Source organism: Cicer arietinum, chromosome 8 (assembly GCF_000331145.2).
Source record: "Cicer arietinum cultivar CDC Frontier isolate Library 1 chromosome 8, Cicar.CDCFrontier_v2.0, whole genome shotgun sequence".
NCBI lineage: Eukaryota > Viridiplantae > Streptophyta > Magnoliopsida > Fabales > Fabaceae > Cicer > Cicer arietinum.
In genome coordinates this window covers 10,771,971-10,791,928 of record NC_021167.2, presented here as the reverse complement: position 1 = coordinate 10,791,928, position 19,958 = coordinate 10,771,971, and the positions used below count along the sequence as shown (strand labels likewise).

The following is a 19,958-nucleotide window of genomic DNA, read 5'->3' as shown; positions in this document are numbered from 1 at the left end:
AAGACTCTGTTTAAATACGTGGAATAGATTCGTGTGAAATATAATTCCATTATTTGGATTTAAAAAAACTAGTTGAGTGAAGTGATACATGATGAGATTTATGAATTGTACATTTTAACAATATATGATAGATACAAATTATCTCATATTATTTATAGATCATAATATGAATCAACAATAGTATATCTTTTAAAGTTAATCGACTAATAAAACAACGATTAAATAGTTAAAAAATTAAAAACATTGATGTCTAATTAGATATAGTAGAATTAGCTGATTATTCATAAAAACATTTTAAAAGCCCAACACATAATTTCATCTTATAATTAATACTTTATAACAATTGATCATAATTTACTTTATTAATAATTCCTAAAGAATTAATTATACTAATTCATAATTCATTAATTAAATAAATAATCTAATAAGATCTATTATTATTATTATGGTCGAAAACACTCCACTTACCTCCTTTTCTAACCACACTTTATTTTATTCGTATATATAATCTAATACTTGTTTTATTTTATTCGTTTCTTTTAGATTTATTATCTATGTAATTTATAAAAAAAGATAAACCACAAGTTTAATTCATAAAAATATAAGACAATATTATTTTAGTATCTAATTCAATAAAAAAAAAGTATATTAATTATCAAAGAGATAGACGAATATTATATTTTATTTATTTATTGGAGTGTTGTATGACATCATAGTTAAAAACTTGAAAGTCTATGTAGTCATGTGATTTTTATCAAAAATTTATTTTCATTAATAATCATCTTATGTTCTTTTAAATTTGAATTTTGAATGATTATATTGTTAAGGAGTTTTTATAATTATGATGTTGATTTAAATTTGAATTTGAAAAAACCAAATTAAAGATAAATTTATGTAGATAATTAAACCTAAATTAGAAGCTGTTTTTAATATATGGTATTATTATTATTATTATTATTAATATATAATTGAACGCGTTTAGCTAGTGATGATAATCTTTTCGTGATCAATGTTTGGTGTGTATGCAACAAGTGTACAAGGACAGTGACAAAGCTCGTGACCTGAAAATGGCACAAATTGCCATTCATATATTTGATCCTATGGGAAAAGTTTGTTTATTTATAGATTTTATTTGTTTGCATGTGTGGTTTAGAAGACGTGTTGGGTCTATTGCTTTGAAATATATATACTACTTTGTTTGAACTATGTCTGTTACGATTGTGACCAAAATTTCTTTCTCATAAAATGTTTTTTTTTTAATTAAGTAAAAATGAATATATTAAAAAAATATTTTAAGTATAAGAAGTGTTTGGAATAAAAATAAAATTAATTTGAAAGATAAAATTAAACTATTTAACAAGAAGTAAAATAATTAATTATAAGCGATATCAATGCATTCAATGCTTGAGATCATCTTTGATTATGTCTATAACAAAATTCTTTTACGTGTAATTTGATTCACTTTATTGCTAAAAATTTAACGTGCTCACTAATAAAATTTGCATTCAAAATATGCTGAATAAAAAATCACATCATTTTATTTTTAAATCACTTACGTCAGTGTAAACTAAATTAAATTATGTTAATGAAGAATTATTAAAGAATATAAGGTTGATTTTCTTACTTACATAAAGTAAAGGAGTTGAATAATAAGATGTTACAAATTTGATTTTTATCCTCAATATATTACTAATTTAGTATTGGATATTTCTAAAAATTATTATTATTATTATAATTTTTTATTTTTTTTTCTTAAACTTTTAGCAAAATCAAATTTATATATGCATAAAAATTGATTTGAACTGTAATTGATGAAATTTATTTCAGGTAATCCAATGCATTTTAATTAAGTATAGATGAATTGATTGTTAATCACCCTTTAGTATGAAATGGATGGATTTCATCCTAATTATTAGTTTTTCATAGTTACAATAGATGGATTTAATTAATTTTTCTTTGGATTGATTTAATCTTCTAAATTTAGTGATTTAATCGATGATTAATAGATTTAAAAATAGAGGAAGTTTATAAAAAAAAATTGAGAGTTAATATTAGATAAAGATAATTAATACTAACACTTAAATTTTTTATAAACTTTCTCAAAAACTTTAGTAATTCATTCGCTAAAGTATGTAAATTTTGTCTTCTGATTTTATAAGGCAAAACTTTAGTTGTTTGCAATTAGTATAAAGTGATTTAATGTAAAATAGTTTTTGATTATATCAGTTAAATTATTCCTCATATTTCTACACTTTTTAGAAAGAACAAAAAGGCCACTGAAATTCATAATTAGAGTTGATATTTTAATGAGTTTTTCCATTGGATTAAAGCGTACTAAATATGAATCTCGTATAACATTCGGTCAAATAATAGATAAATTGGAGAACTCAAATATTGTTTTTATTTTTTAACTATGATGACTGTATTATAAATTTCTAATGTATATACAACATTTTACTAAATATTTTGAGTTCTGAAATTATAAAAGTCCAATAATAAAATATTTTAAATTAATAAAATATCAAATTATTTTTTTAAATAAGTTGTGAGTCAAAATGTTTCTTCCGATAATTATTTTATGGAATTTTTAGTCTATAGATTAAAAAATTCAATAAATAAAATAATTTAAAAGAACAACTTAATCATTTATAAATTTAAAATCTTAAATTAATACACGTTTTAGAACTATAATTTATTGAATTAAAAAACAACTCACATGTATTTTCACAATCTCCCCACAGGAGCAGAAAGAAAACGAAACACACACGTGGAACGACAAAGAAACAGCGTAGACAACATGAAAAGAGAATTATATCATTGTGTAGAACTATGATATAGAATCCTTGGTATTTAGGACACATGTGAAGATGGACCCTATAAAATGCATTAGTCAATATTAACAACATGTCAATTCATTTCGTGTCTATGTGTTGAAAACATAAAGGAAATGAATAATTAGAAAATGACATAAATTATATTAATACAGATTGGACATAAAACAATATAGGTTTTATTTCATGTGTATTTTTTTTTTTTTTAATTCTCTATTATATTTTACATTAAAATTTATATATTAAAATATTTTAGTTTGTTTTAGCTTTCAGGAGATTATATCTCCGTCCTACAACCACTTGAAAGATTTACATTATAGAAAGTTATAATTGATCTAACAAATAGAATTTAGAAAACTTGAATCCCACATTAAATAAAGACAAAACTTAAAACAAATTTACAAAAAGAGATACATCTCTTAACTTTTAAGTTGATTTTGTTAAAATATAATATGATATCAAATAATATTGATTGGACCACACCCATATGCATTTATATCTTTCGCAAACAAGGCCACCACTGCAAAAATATATTATCAGAACCCTCTTAATAATATATTCTTAATTAATTATCATATCATTTTATATTTTTAAAGTGTGTAGAGATTATTCAGCAACCATCACTAGAAATTATTTTATACTAACATTTAATTTTCAATTAGTCACATTTTATTTTACATTTTTAATAAAAACATTTATGTAATTATTTGTTATATGAGTGAGTTGTGATTGATTATTTACTAGTATAGAATAATTTTGCATATTGTTTATTCTCATAAAATATATTAGAAAGAGCATTTATTGTTTCGCCCAACTAACTATTTATTACTTTTCTTAATTTGTGTATAAAATTTTAAACAATAGTCAATCTCAAGTAGAGGCAATATATATTTTTTTTTTTGTAAAATATTATTATTATTATTATTATTATTATTTTGGTTTAAATATAATTTTGGTTCTCCATCATATTCCATGTAATTGTGGTTTTCTATTTTAAAAAATATTGACATTTACTTCCTCTTCTTAATTTGAGATCCCATATTAGTAATGTTACAATAGTTGGTGAAATTTTAAAATGTATTCAAATATATGAATAATATTAAATGTATTCATATAATTAAATAATTTTAAAATGTATGAATTAATAACACAATAGTTGGTGAAATTAATACTTTTTTTGGACCAAAAGTTAGTGAAATTAGAACTATTGAGCCTAAAAAATATTATTAAAATTAACACTATTTTTTTAATTAAAAATTAATGAGACCTAAAAAATTTGAAACCTTAAGTAGTTACTTTGTTGGTCACTCCTTTGAATATCCTTAATGTTAGAATGTGTTATATTATAGACAATGACATATAGAATCTTCAATCTTCTTATCATTCAACTTGTTAACTTATTGATTTCATCAACTCAATCAACTTTATATTTTTTTTTATAGTTTTTCTAAATATATCGACTAAACTTTATTTGTCAAGGTTAAACTACTACCATATCACATATATTTATTGTGTATAAGTTTGCAATGTAAAAATTATTATTTAAAATATTGGGTGACACAAAAGATAAATATATTAATCTTTTAACCATTCTTGGCAAATGTCATTTATGATGTGTGAAAAATATCAGTTAAAGAAAATAGATCTCAATTATTTTATAATGATTTATCTCTAGATGCATAGAAAAAAATGATAATCATTACTTTGAGTCGAGAAGAGACAATGAAAAAAAAAGTATTATTATTTGGCACAATAAATTTATGACAAAACATCTTTAAAAGCTAAATTGAGAGATGCAACTAATCAATGTTTAATAACCATACATTTGGAAGAAAATAGACAAATTTTAAAAATTGGAAACCAAAATCATGGAGTTAAAAAGAGGAATCAAAATCATAAAACTGCATTTAAATTAATTTTATAAAAATTTAAGTCATGTCGATGAATATTTTGTGAAATTTTTCATATTAATTATCATTTCTCATATAATAAAAAATATTACTTTTTAGAAAGTAATTATACAAATTTGATCCATATAACTTTCGAGATTGTTAGGTTGGTTCAAATAATTGCCTCCATTACATATTCAAAAAAATATATATATTTATTGCCTCCATTCATTGGTAGATTTACATAGGACAATAAGGAACAAAAAAACCCTTAAAAAGAGGGTAAAGGACATGAACAAATTCTCCATGGTCATGTATGTGAAATGACCCTTTATAAAATGTGTATTTTCCTTTTCCCATTCCCTGCCTTATGCCTTTCTCTGCTTTATCTTTACTACCAACAATATAATTATTAAAATTTCAATTATGTTCCATTTTATTTCTCCGATTGGAAGGACCAACTGTTGAATTCAGAATGGTTATAGAATATGGGTGACTTTTAATGTGCTTTGTTTATATAAAAAAGTGAAACTGAAGAATAATCTCTTCTTTTCATAATTTATTTTAAAAAAAATAATCTTGTAAGTACTTTGTCATACAATACAAACTTTAAATTTATAATAGTCTTTGACAAGTTTTCCATCATTAATGTAACACAATCAATCAAAAGCATATGTCTCTTTTGGAATTTTGAGGAAAATGAATTATGTCATAAACATCACTCAAGGATATTAATCCTTCACTAGTTACTAATTTATAATTCATATTTTATAATTAAACTAGTAGTACAACTTAACACACTTGATTAATTTATAATACTAAATTTATTTTAGTTAACTAAAAATCATCACATAATGTATAAATACAGAGAAATGGCAATGTCTTTTCAATATGTCATCATGACTACACACTATCTCCAACTTGCTTATGGAATCCATCAATGTCTTACAATAGTGTAGTGCTGCACATGGAAAATTAAATAAATGTTCTGATTTTATTTAGATATGAAAAATAAATGCAGCTAATATGATGGTCATGATGATGTCTAATAAATTTTGTTCAAACTATTTTTACTCCAAATAAATTTTTGATATATGCATTGTAGTGTATATGGTACTAGTACCCTGCCTCTGTTCATTCTACATTTTAATCTTAGGAATTAAGTTTGGTAGGTGGTATAGAGTTATTACCTCGTTAATTGTGAATAGGTCACTAGACTCACTATAAATAAATATTTGATTTTTGATTTCTTGTACATTTTTACTTGTTGGAAGTAGAAAGTTGATATGCCTTCTCATCTTATATGGTTTATATTCTTCTCCTAGTTTTCACTTTTTACTTTCTTTCATTAGCATATTGGATTCTCATGAATGCATATATATTCATAAAAGAGCTAGCTAGATTAGTAATAAGGTTCTTTTGTCAAACAAAAAGGAATGGATTGAGTTTCCATACTTGGATTTGGTTTATTCCACTTCATTAAAAGTTGTGACATTAAATGTATTACTTACAAGTACCCTTTATATGGACTTGAAGTTTGTCTGCATGTTACAGAGTAAATCATCAATTCACTTTCAAATTTTTGAAATGTCACATAATTTGGTTTTTAAAATTAACAAAATTTTACTCGTAAAAAAAGACAAATTTTTTGAATGAATGAAATTGAAATTTATTATATTAGTCTGTCTTAATTGGTTCATATAAAGATTATTGTGATATATTTTCAATCTAAGGTATTCTAAAATTTTATTAATTTCTAATCTAGGAAGGATCTCGTGTTGTGGGCATAGAGTCATTGATGTGGTAGAGGATGATAGCAAGAGCTAGCTCATCGATATGAGATAATTTGCTTGTAATCACTTGGACACTCGAGTTAGTGTGAGATTGAGACAAATATAAAGTATAAGTAAACGTGTAATTTTCTCTTTAAAGTAGAGATTCTTTTATAAAAGAATCATTTAAAAAGAGTGATGTGAATTCAATTAGATGATTTTTTATCATCCATCTCTATTAACATATTGTCAACTATTTTTGAATCATTAGACAACAATGACTTTGCTAAACATGAGAGATATATGTTCCTTTGTAAACTTTTTATGCATTAGTAAATTTTATTATTCTGACATAAAATATATAAAAAAAAACAACTTAAAAAATTAATATATCTAATTGTATATTTTATTTAGAGAAAACATTAAATAAATCTACTAGATTGACTCTAATCTAATCCAAAAACTAATTTCTAAGACTAAATTGAACAAACAATTTTCATGAAATAAATCGTAATTCGCACGTAGTAGTGTGTACTATGAGACATAATAATTTTATGTGTCAACCACTTTTCAAACAAAAGGGTTTGGTCTCAAAGCAAACAACTTGAAACTGTCTCTCTGACTAGTACTGCAGTTTAGAGTTATTGATTCCCATGTAATCCATTATCTTTGTGCTTTCCTATTCTTCATATACTATGGTCTATTTAATTTCCTAACTATGCATTCATTATTAAAGCAAAAGGAGCGTTGAACTACATTTATTTACTTATCTTAGTACCCTACATCCCTAACTTCATTATCTTGTCTACTTCTCATTTCTCTAATGTGTATATCTTTTTACCTAAATTCGATTATTCATCTTGACTGTCTGATTTAGAATCTGATAATAAAATTAAAAATAAATTTATAGTGGATAATTTATAGCGTTTAAATTAATAAATATATTTAGTAAGTTAGTTGAAATGATGTTTGAACTTATAGTTTATATTATTTTATTTTTTCTTTTATGTTTATTTTTATTGTTTTAATTGAAATTTTTAAATATTAATTAAATTTTTTTTTTATATGTTTTTCAATTAACTTAAGAATTATAATTATTCCATTATTAATTAGTTTATCCCCTATCTGCTATTTTTTGCCAAACAAAATCATAAATAAATAGTTGAGATTGTTTAATGTCATTAACAAAAAAATAAATAATAAATAAATATATATGATCTAAATTCTCAAATCTCAAAACAATGGTCGAGATCAATTACACTACAGCGATAACTACATGTTTTTATAATGTAGGGAATCATATCTCTCTTTATGCTCGGATTTAGAAAATGGAGAAATCCTACAAAAGAAAACTTCATTCTTTTCACATTGTAATTAAATGACTATAGGATATATTTATAGGCTAAGGCTTGTGCTATTTAATTAGCATTGGACCACATAACATGCTTGAAAATTAATTAAGATAGATAAGTAATTAAATATGCATAGCTAAAACTAGTAAGTTTAAATGTCTTAACGTGTGACAAAGTTTGTTAAAAAATTACATGTTCTCAAATTCAACGAGTTCAACAAAAAAAACATGCATACTAGCTAGTCATTAGCTAATAATCCCATAAATTCTTATTTTGGTGCAAAAAGAAATCACTTATTTGATTCCAAAGCTTTAACTGGATTAGCAAAACCTAACCAACATGCTATCATTGATTATTACATAGTGAAAGAGTATTTCAATATTTATTCTCTTAACCAATTTTTAAGAATTTTCAATAACATTTTTCTTTTTTAATTAAAAAATATCATGAACTCAAATAAAAAAAAATTATATCGATTAAGAACAATACAGTTCAAAATCACTAAAACAAAAAATAATAAATCTATAAATAAACTCACAATATTTTTTTTATTAAAAATTGAATAAATTATGATATGTTTAACTCCTCTATCCTTAACTCAAATCACTTTAGATATTCAAACCCTCAATGATCTAAATAATTGATTGGCCATTTATTTAGTGAAGAATGAATGTCAAAAAATATTATTTTTTTAACTATACCTTATCTAATTGTTGGTAATGTGAATGAGTGTTCAAAAGAATAATGATGTCAAATTCAAATTTGTATAATTAAAAACTAACAAAATTTCATGAATTGAAGACAGGGCCCAGTTGTTTGAATGATGAAAATTGTACATGTGCCTGTTCATATTAGAGCTTCTAAAGCTCATGTGAGACCACATGCATACTCTTTTCTTTGTTAAACACAATCCATTATTTTAAGTTTCTATGTTACAAAAAATGTTCCTTCCCAATAGTATTATTCTTTTTATATGCATTATTCTGCTGCAGAGTATCTCACTTTAATAGTTCTATTTTTTCTTTTTTCAGAGTGAGGTATTGTCAGTTTACCCTCTTAGTTGGCTTCTTAACCTTATTCAACTTTATTAAGGATGAAACATGACAGAAAAAGTCAACATTTCACAGTAGTAAAGCAATAAATTTTCAAATTACTCAAATTGAGTGTGAAACAAATTATCTATATCTCTATATATTTTGCAAGAGGTGTTGCTAATATGTTAATTATTTGAACAAAAAAAAATTAACCCCTTATTTTAACACTTTATAAAAATACATCATTTATGACTATTAATATGATTGGGGAAAAGAGAAAAATCTAATATAAAAAGTCAAATCGTATATAGATACACAACGTTTATGTTTGGTGAAATTACAACGACTCATCGTGTGATTTTAACAAATTTACTGTGTGTATAATGATTAGTGTGTACGATTCAAGATTATTTGTCGATAGAGTGGACCTTTTAAATAATTCTTTGTACTTATAGAAAAAATATATAAAAATTTCACCTATAAAATAAATAAAGTGATGCTCAATATTAAATTTTTATTGATTAGAGATAGGGCTAGCCATGTATGATACAGCTTTATTTATGTCTAAAACAATGCCATTATGCAAAATGCCAAGTTCTACCATCTTTTACAAATAGATTAAAGTTTGTTTGACTTAATTCAAAAAATAAAGAAATTATCATGTGTATAGCTACATGGTTTATTTATTCATTCATTCCTTTTTATATTCATTTTATAAATATAATTACCATTTTTTTTAATATAATGTAACGGTTGATACTTCAAATTAAAAAGATGTTTGATGTTCGAAAACGACACAACATTCATACATATGATTCATTAAATCACTTTACCGATTTTTGTGTATGTGTCAAATATTTCGTAAGTTTTGTTTTGTTACACTTAATAGATCCATTTTCTTTGCGTTTAACTTTATGATCAAAAGAAAGCTAAGCATGATGTTATGGAGCACTGAATTATATCCTGCAATATGAGCTTGTAATGGAAGCATGAGTTAGTAAGATATCAAATCAAACTTCCCTATGAAGCGAAACTCAATATCATGTACTCTATTTTATCACAAGGACATGATAATCTTCAATTTGAATATGCAATTGCACATGGTATTTAATAGATTTGGACCACAAAAAGGTTTTATGTATGATTTCTTTAGTACTAGGTACATATGCATAATAAAGATTGATAATTAATTACTAATTAGTATGTCATTATAAATTAAGATGTTGGTTACTTAGATTTAAGGATTTTGAAATTAGTTGTGCAATTACAAAATAAGAAGAACAATGTGCATGTGGATAAAGTTAATCACATTTGAATCCTCTAAAAAACAGGGTTGCATAGCAAATTCAAAAAGTATAATGAATATGAAATAAATAAAAAATAATAGTTGATATTGTTATTAAATATATTCACATGTGTTAACAAATTACTAGTATGTACCTACAACTTTCTTAATAAGCATCATAATAATATTGTTGTGAAGTATCTATGAACCTATAACAATTTCTATTGGAGAACTTGACCACCTTAATATTAGTAGAATCTCTTGTCACAACTATAATTTTTTCATTTACAATATGCAAATATGAAAATTTACTTAAGGAATTTAAGTTAAGCTCTACTCATACCAATGCAACTTTGGTATACGAACATAGAGTAATATAATTCTACTCCCTCTAATTATAAATACAAACAAAAATTAAAATATATTTGATTCAAATTTTAGGTTAAATACATCTTAACTTTTATTTATATTTTAACTAAAGAAATAATAATTATATAACAATTGATTGACAAAATAACAATAACTATTCTTTTAGTACAAGACAAAACAATGATTGAGAGAGAGAAAATATAGATAGTTAAAGTTTTAATTTTAATAATATTTCAATCAATAGTTATCCTTTTATTTTGAAGATTTGCTAATTAGTAAAGTCTCTACTCTCACTAATCACATGAGATGTAACTAAAGCTATTTGTTTAGAGAGATATGGTAGAACAAATTTTGTGGATAAAGACATGATTAAAGGTGACGTAAATGCGAATAATCCTTCTATCTTATATGAAATTTTATTTTCTTTGTTGAATTAAATATTTTTAATATAGAGAAATTATAAAATGCATCGAGGAATGATTTTAGAAAATTATAAAAAACTTTAAATAAATTTTCTAAACTATTTTTTATTATAATATTCACAAAATAAATAAATAAAATAAAATATTATTTATAATTATTTTCATCTCATTCCCTTCTAAAATACTCTCCCAAAAGAAGTACAATATTCCTTTATCTTTTCATTCTTCACATATCCCCGATCCAAAGCATTTTCCACCCTTTCCCTTCTAATAACTTCCAAACAAAGCTAAAGTTATAGGTTTAGACCACTAGCAAAAATATTATGTCATTAATTTATAAACAAAAAAGTAGCATATGCCAGCAAAAATGTTCAATCCAAAGATTTCTCACATAAAGCAAGAAGGCCTGTAATAAAGTTTGTGTTAGGCCTAACTCACTATTGGGCCAGCCAATGAATTCAGTTGGACAAATGAATCTATTGTCACATGTGTTGATTAAATCTTATTAAATTTATTCTGCTTAATTTTTTTTTCTTTCTAGATTCCAAGTTAACCCTATCATTGAAATGAAAATTTTTATTGCCTAAATTAAGTATGGAAAAATTTATATAATTTTATGTATAATTTAAAAATGAATAGATATTCATAAGACAAGTTTATTTATATTTTTAATATTTTTATAAAATATAAATAAATATAAAAAACTTATCAGAAATATTATATGTACGTGTTGTTCTCTCACTTTAAATTCTTTAAATAAAATAAAAAACAAATAAAATGAGGTCAAACAATTAAAGATTTCAAACTTGTTAAGAAAAGTTTATTAAATGCTAATACTTCATTTGGTAAAGCTTTTGCATTGTATATCACTCTAACTGAGTTCTGCCTCCATCCCTATTATTTGATCTTGAGTTCACATTTAGTTAGTCCTATTTGATTTATCTGCATCCTACTGTCTGTATTAATTTGTCCATAATCAACTATATGTGAAGTGCACAATTTAATGTGGTAGTTATCACTCAAAACTTTTGACCAACATTATCAATTTATTAATTAATGTATGTGACTACCATGACGTTTATTACTCGTCATCCTTTTGTATCTGAACCCATTGTTCTTTGTCAAAGAATTTTTCTTTTTAATGTATAAAGGAATATGAGCCATGTGAGTGGTCCTTTCACTATAGTTTTAAAGGGAATATGATAACATATGGAGCTTGATTCCCACCAATCATACAAAGACAAAGAAGGTGCTATAATATATATATATATATATATATATATATATATATATATATATATATATATTACACAATTATTTTAGTTCTTGAAATTTTAGGGGAATGTCACTTTGATACTTAATCAAAAATCCAAACTAATTCATGAATCATTAAAAAATAGATTCTGAAAAACATAATTTACTATTATGATAGTCTTTAAAAAATATAATTTACTGTTAAAATACTTCGTGACTATTATAAAATTAAGAGCTAAACTGATTGACACTTTGATGATTTGAAAACTAATTTAAAATTTTTAGTTTGATCAAGAATCAAAATAACAATGTCCTATAATATACTTTTATTGATGGACTAAAATGACAATTTATCCACATATATATATATATATATATATATATATAAAGATGAATAGGGCCTACTATTATAGCACACATCCACTTGTTTGTGATCGTTTATTGTGTACAACTAAGCCATTTAGTGGTAGCAAGTATGGTGAAGATGGATAAGCCATTATTTTATTTCTTCTACTATATACTGTAGGGATTTTGATTTTGTCCTCAAACGTATGTATTAGAACCTCAAACTCTATTCCTCAAGAATTTCATTTACTTTAATATTATGTTAATTAATCACATGCTAATTGCGTTATATATCAAATTGCATTCTTCAACTGCAGGCTTCAGCTTCACGTGTACACTTTGTCTCACATGATATATGTAATTTTTTTAATCATATCTACTGAACAAAAACTGATTTAGTACTAATTAATTGCTTAACAATTGCTTAGGTATGTATCAGTAAAATATACCTCAAAACTGTACACTTATAAGTCATTTTTTAAGCAAAATCAATTATCAAAAACACTTTATTAAAACTTGGAATATTGTAATTAGTAAAACGTGAGAACTCTAATTTGATCTCATCTCATACTTATATACCTTAGGAATAACAAACTCACTCTAGTGGCTGGTTGATGCGCATCATTATGCTCAGATAAAAGGAATGAGAAAAGGTCCAAATAAAAAAATTATTGAAAAGGAAAAATGCTTTGAAGATGAATTTGTTTCTATACAATAGTTAGAAATTCTTGACAATATCAAGCTGAAACAATCTGCTCTTCTTGAATACTTAGTTGCTATTAGTTACTCATTTATTTGGGGACATGGACTACTTCGGGTAGGGCATGGTTTCCTCACCTGGAATATCAGTTCGGATAAACACATTTTAAAAATTAATTTAATGATGGAATCTACTAACTATTTTTTGTGTCTATCTTTCTCCAAATGAACCATAAATAAAAGAGGAAAAAAATGGAGATTCTCAACTAAAATATATAGGGGAGTTAAGTAGTGAAGGGCGAAAAACAGCATCCATTTGTTGTCATATTGAAGAAGAATGTCTCATGTTTAATTATGAGTTAGAAACAGCATATTTTCCCATTGTTAATTGAAGTATAAACGCCATTACCAAACCAAATTAATAATCACATGGCATGTTATTGATCAGGAAAACAACATTATAGTATACACACTACTTATTAAAACCAACTTAATAATTACATGGCACATGATATCGAACATGTTCTTAGAAAAATGATACTGTTATCAACTGTGATGAAACTAACATCAGGAAAATGGAACAATAAGTGATATGATAGATCTCTAAGAGTTTATCCACATGTGTGTACCAAATGATGTATAATCCATATTACCAGAGTTTAGTCACCAGCCAAGTAAAATTTATAACTTGATGATCTTTAATTACCAATGATTTTTTTAACCTTTTGCATTTGCAGCAAGATATCATATGGCCCGATGTCCGAAAGCCAAATTTCGACGATAAAAACATGTAATTGCAGCCAATGGCACTGCCATGACGAGCCTATCTTCACTAATTGCCTCCACCATACCATTCTGCCATGGTGTTACTGCTGTCATTTAACAATGCAATTTGCAGATAATTTTTTTCACAATCAATGGATAATGTTGCAATCAATCTAGTCTATCAGGTAGTAGATCATGGTGAAGATTGTGACTAAACAAAGGGTTGCATTAGGTATAAAGTTATAAACATTCACCTGCGATATGAAATATTGTGATACATATAATCCATGGTAGACGACGATACACATAATCAAAATATAAATAGATAGCCATAACAAAAAGTATGATCTGGAAACCAATTCCCTTTTTTTTTTCTTCCACTTACATTCACCATCTCTCTTTGGTGGTTAAAGCTACATGATCCATTGACTCTGTGGCTTGCAACAGTAAGAAGCGGCTTTTGGTACTAATGGCTACACAAATCTCTATTTCTAGTAAGATGAACGGTGTCGAGCATGATCATATTTCCCATAGATAAAAGTAGATTTCTTTGCTGGATGGTTTTTATTCTTCATTAGAACATTTCAGAGTGCTCGCAACAAGTCATTCGACAACAACATTCACCAGTTCATACTCAATCAAGGACAAGTTATTATCTTCCTTAACAGTGAACGTAGCTGGTTCTGCAACTTCAACACGGCCCCACTTGTCCACGGCAAGTCTCATTGATCCTTTGAACATGTCAATTTTGGCATTACGCAGGATTATAGTTGAGCCTTCTTTCATCAAATCCACTGAAAAGAAGCAAAATTAGAACAACTGGAAATAGGATGTAATGAAAGAAAAAACTCAAACTCATTCATGGCCAAAGCAACAAATTAAGTCTTAAGTAATTTTAAAGAAAAACTCATCATTAGCATGTAGACATTTATATCATATTTGAAATATTGTTCACTTAGCAACTTAATTTGAAAACTCAACATAAAATAGTATTCCAAGATTGTTATCTACCATAAACATGGAACTTGATTTAAACTTCTATGCTGAAAACAACTTGACATGTATTACTAACTATCTAGGGAGAATTAAAAATTTACAATCTAAAAATTCTTGGTAAATTTTTTGCAAAACTAGTAGTTATGTTGGTCTGTAGTGTAGAAGTCAAGTGGAGAGAGAGAGATAGAGATGGAGAAGCAGAAAGAGAAGGAGGTTGGCTTGTGTTGAGATCTCACGTCAACTGGAGATCAGTGTTGACACTGATTATGGCGGCAAACCAAAAACCTGCCTTGTAATAGCCTATCGCGGAAGTTTGACAGCCAAATTAAAAGTACAGCACACACACACATGTATATACAGACACACACTAAAAAACAGCAAAAAACGATGCTTCAAATGGGGTTAAAAACATAATTTAGATAATGCAGATTTAAAACAGAATTTAAAGAAGAGCACGAATAAAAAAGAAATTTAAAAAATGTAGCAAATATAGAAAAAAGAAGAAAATAGAATATGAAAAAGTAGAGCGGAAATGGTAATATGTAAAAGACAGAACGAAATAGAGCAAACAATTGAAGAAAATAGAGCAGATATAGAACAGATAATGAAGAAAGAAATAGAGAAAAGAAAGAAAAAAAGAAAGCAGAAAATATAATACTCAGAAAGAGAAGAAAAAAATAGTAATATGCACAAAATGGTAAACAAAGAGCAGAACATCAAGAAATTTTTAAAAGGACAACAAAAATTATGCTTCACCAAGGGTCAATAGGTGATTATTACTCCGACCATATCTCTACTCTCTAGTTGATGTAGGATCTTAAGATACCCCCTCACGCCCTCACGTATGGTGATGAACATCTAGAGTGTTAACAAACGTGTGTCGCCCAATATTCTTGATGTCTAGTGCCAGATGTGAATGGGTAGGTTCAGGTCCCACGTCAACTAGAGAGTTAATATATGGTTGAAGTAGTCCTTACAAAGGTTTGGTTAACAAACACCTCTTGAACTTACTTTCAGGGTTGGGTTCTAGTCCCCATTGTTTTAAAATTTACACCTATTGATATCTTACTTCATTTGGTTCTACACTTCTCAGGCATAGAGTGCAATGCATTCCAGAGTAAAATAAAGATATTTTCAAATTCCAAAACATACAATCAGGGAAATCTTGCATCAGCATAATTGATTAGCATTAGCATTACAGTAGTTAAAGGTTGTTAGATTAGTTAGTTAGGTTAGTTATTTTCTGTTTGTTAGTTGTTGTTTCTGTTTTAGGGTAGTTGCTACTAATCCTTTTCCCTATCCTTGTTTATAGGAAGTCTATCACTCTCTAAAAAGAAAAACTCTTCAACCAAAATGAGTTTAACAGCTTCTCAGTCACGTATTCAGAAAGCTTCAACAGCTCAGTGCCTAGGAAAATCCAAAATGAGATACAGCTAGTTAATAGAAGATAGCACAGATTCACATGTTTTCCTGGTTATCCCAGTTTATGGCCAATGCAACCATAAGAGCAGGTACCACTTATTAGCAGGTTGCATAACCCAGACAATTTGTGACGGTCACACAAACTACGAATAGATTCAGACAGAAGCACTCAAATTTTTATGTCGGCCTATGTAACCAAGAACATCAAGAATTGATTTTCTGTTATTTTACCCTCCCATTCCACATATACATTGGAAATCAAAACATTTCTCAGTTTTCATACAACAATTGAGACAAAAAAATCAATAAATTCTTATTTCCCAGAATCGTTCAGATAAAAAAAAAAGGCATATCTCATGGCCAAAAATGTTAATTAATCATTTAGGAAAAGATATTCTACACATATTAATAAACATATTTACAATCAAGGTTCCTGGCTTCTATTGCAGTCAGTTAGTGAAGCAACAAACTCTAGAAGATTCAAGATGTTGAGAAATTTGTTTCTCTGTTGGCAGTTTGCATTTGGGTTGCAACAGGCTTGGATCGGATTGAACACAACCCAAATTTGAAAATACATAGTTAAGTGTTACAAAATTTCTGTACTTCTTTCAAATGTAAATGTGTAAGGTCTAACGAGATATTTTAAGGTTATCAAATGCTGCTAAACAAGAGATACATACATTTTTAGTCAAGTGACAGAATGGTTCAGATATGCTAAATCCATTTCTTTTTAAATGCCAAATGTTAGTAATCCACAATCCTTATCTCTTCAACTTTTATGTTTCTTCCCCATGCCACCATATGAGATAGATATTCAGAACATTGTTATAATTATTGAAAGTAAATTAAATTAACTTATGATTTATGTATAAGATTTAAAATAACAAGTTTTTTGAATCATTGCTAGCATATCAAGGATTAATATTTTATAGCACCTTCAATTGCATCAAAGGAATAGTTTCCTATCTTAGATTATCTCATGAGATTATTTTCCTATCTTAGAATATCTTATATTCGTATACCATCTCTTAGATTAATTGTTATATTTCTTTAGATATATTATGATCTGTTTCCCTGTTCAATAAAGATTTTGAGTGTTGTATATTAGTATAAATATGTTATTGCTTTGTCTTTTCGTAACATCAAATCATCTATCATATAATACCACAATAATATTACTAAGTCTTTATTTTGGTTTATCCCTTCTTTTATTATCTAAAACTCTACAACCTCAACATTGTTATTTGGCCACTAGCACTTGTCCACGCTCTCGATGGAGGTGTGTTTAGATTCGACTAGAAATATGACAAATAGTACTTATATGACTTGGGAAAATCTGCACCAGATGACCTAGCTTTTAGGGTTGAGTTAGGGCTAGCACAAATTCTAAGAGCAGTTATTGTAGCTATTTATTTTCATTTTATAAGCATATACTCGTCATTTAAAAAAAATACATTTGCAATTATTCAACCCAAATTACTTTAGACAGTAAGATTCGGCTCAAAATACACACATTGAACACAAATTACAGACGCCGACAAAATTGACAAATAAACACATGATGCATACAAATACAAGAAGTAACAGACACCAAAACATAAATTAACATGTGCACAAAACGGACAAAATAAAACACATGACACGTGCAACGTGTACACCCCATACTGAATAATAAAAGAATGTAGTTCCTCCAGCCCCAAAAATAAAATTCAATAAAAATCGAAATATATGATGATGACAATGCAACACCATGATGCAGTAAGGAAAACTTGTATAGAGTTTAAGTAATAACAATATACCCTGATCATTTCTTGCAGTGAATATGATCATTCCAGTCTCATCACCAACCAAACATTCCAGTGAATATGATCATTACAGACGCCGACAAAATTAACAAATAAACACATGATGCATACAAATACAAGAAGTAACAGACACCAAAACATAAATTAACATGTGCACAAAACGGACAAAATAAAACACATGACACGTGCAACGTGTACACCCCATACTGAATAATAAAAGAATGTAGTTCCTCCAGCCCCAAAAATAAAATTCAATAAAAATCGAAATATATGATGATGACAATGCAACACCATGATGCAGTAAGGAAAACTTGTATAGAGTTTAAGTAATAACAATATACCCTGATCATTTCTTGCAGTGAATATGATCATTCCAGTCTCATCACCAACCAAACATTCAGCAATTCGCATTTGACGGGGTTGAGGACCATCAGAACGACCACGCTGCATCACCATCTTCGAATCAACCACCTTCGCAATTAAGGTATGCCCGCTGGTCCCAGGGCGAAGCTGATCAACCTTAGTAAACACTGGCTTCCTCAATCCTTGTTTTGTATCTGCCATATTAAAAATCCTACAAAAACCCAGAAACCACAACAAACTCCACTAAGACAACAGAAAAAACGGACCATTTCGCACTATGAATACACAACAAGATTGTAACAGACAACTTAAAATTTAAGGTTTGATGCAGCTTAGGTTGTAACACACCTAAATTTCGAATATGAACTAAAAATACATGTAACCAAACTCAATCAAAATCAATTACAAGTACATTAGAACCCATAATAAAACTAGGCCTAACTTAGGGGGTAAGAAAGTTTTGATATTTTCAATTTCAATATTCCCTAGGTCAAAACTAGGGCAAAAAAAAAAAAAATAATAGCACATCAGAAACAAGGACAACAATAAGATCCAAATTCATACAAAATTTCCATTTCCATGAAACCTACTTTATAGATACCAAATACAATTCACATAAATAAAATAAAAGCTCAAGATTGGAGCTTGAATCACGAAAATTGAAGTAAAAAATTTCAACATTAGGATCGTAAAGACGAGTGTGGAGAAGTGGAAAAGGAAAGAAAGAGGAAGTGATGTTGGGATACAGAGAGAGAGGAAAAGGGGAAAGAAATTGAAATTGTTACCTGAAAGTGAAATTGGTATGAGAGATAGGGAAGAGATAAATCCGATACTGATACTGTTACTGAAACTGATGTGAAACTGATGTGATGATATGCAAAGCGTCCAGCTCGGGTTTTATGGAATGAGAAAGAGAAGCTATCATTCATTAATATAATAGACAAAATTACTTTTTTTTTTGTTCTATTTTTATTTTATTTTATTTTATGTGTTTCTTTTGTCAAGTTAATTTTATACTTTCTTGTAAATGTTTGTACAACTTTTTTAATGATATAATTAATGGGAAGGAGTTATTGATTTTGTTAATGAGTAAGAGTTAACCATTTTTAGTGAAGTCTTTATATAAATATATATTTTTTTAATTTACAAAATTTTAATAGAAATTTTACATAAGGGAATTGAATTAAGTTCTATTTGGACCAACAAAATGTTAGTAAATTTGAGAAAAATATTTTGCCTGTTTATGAAACTATGCCAGGGCAAATTTTGAGATAAATTGGCTCAAATGGAATAGATTAGCCGTGCAAAATGTGATAGAAGTATGAGCTTAAAAAACTTAAGTGTGTGTAATCTTT

The 19,958-nt window shown here is 27.0% G+C and overlaps 1 protein-coding gene across 1 annotated transcript; it reads right to left on the bottom strand.

Moving 5' to 3' along the window:
• Positions 1-14,222: 14,222 nt before the first annotated feature.
• On the bottom strand, positions 14,223-19,541 carry LOC101504042 (uncharacterized protein At4g28440-like). Its single transcript, XM_004514626.4, has 3 exons — positions 19,389-19,541; positions 18,582-18,814; positions 14,223-14,811 (listed from the first exon to the last, which is right to left on the bottom strand). The coding sequence occupies exons 2-3, from the start codon at positions 18,802-18,804 to the stop codon at positions 14,621-14,623; spliced, it is 414 nt and encodes a 137-aa protein (XP_004514683.1). The 5' UTR covers positions 18,805-18,814; positions 19,389-19,541; the 3' UTR covers positions 14,223-14,620.
• Positions 19,542-19,958: the final 417 nt, after the last annotated feature.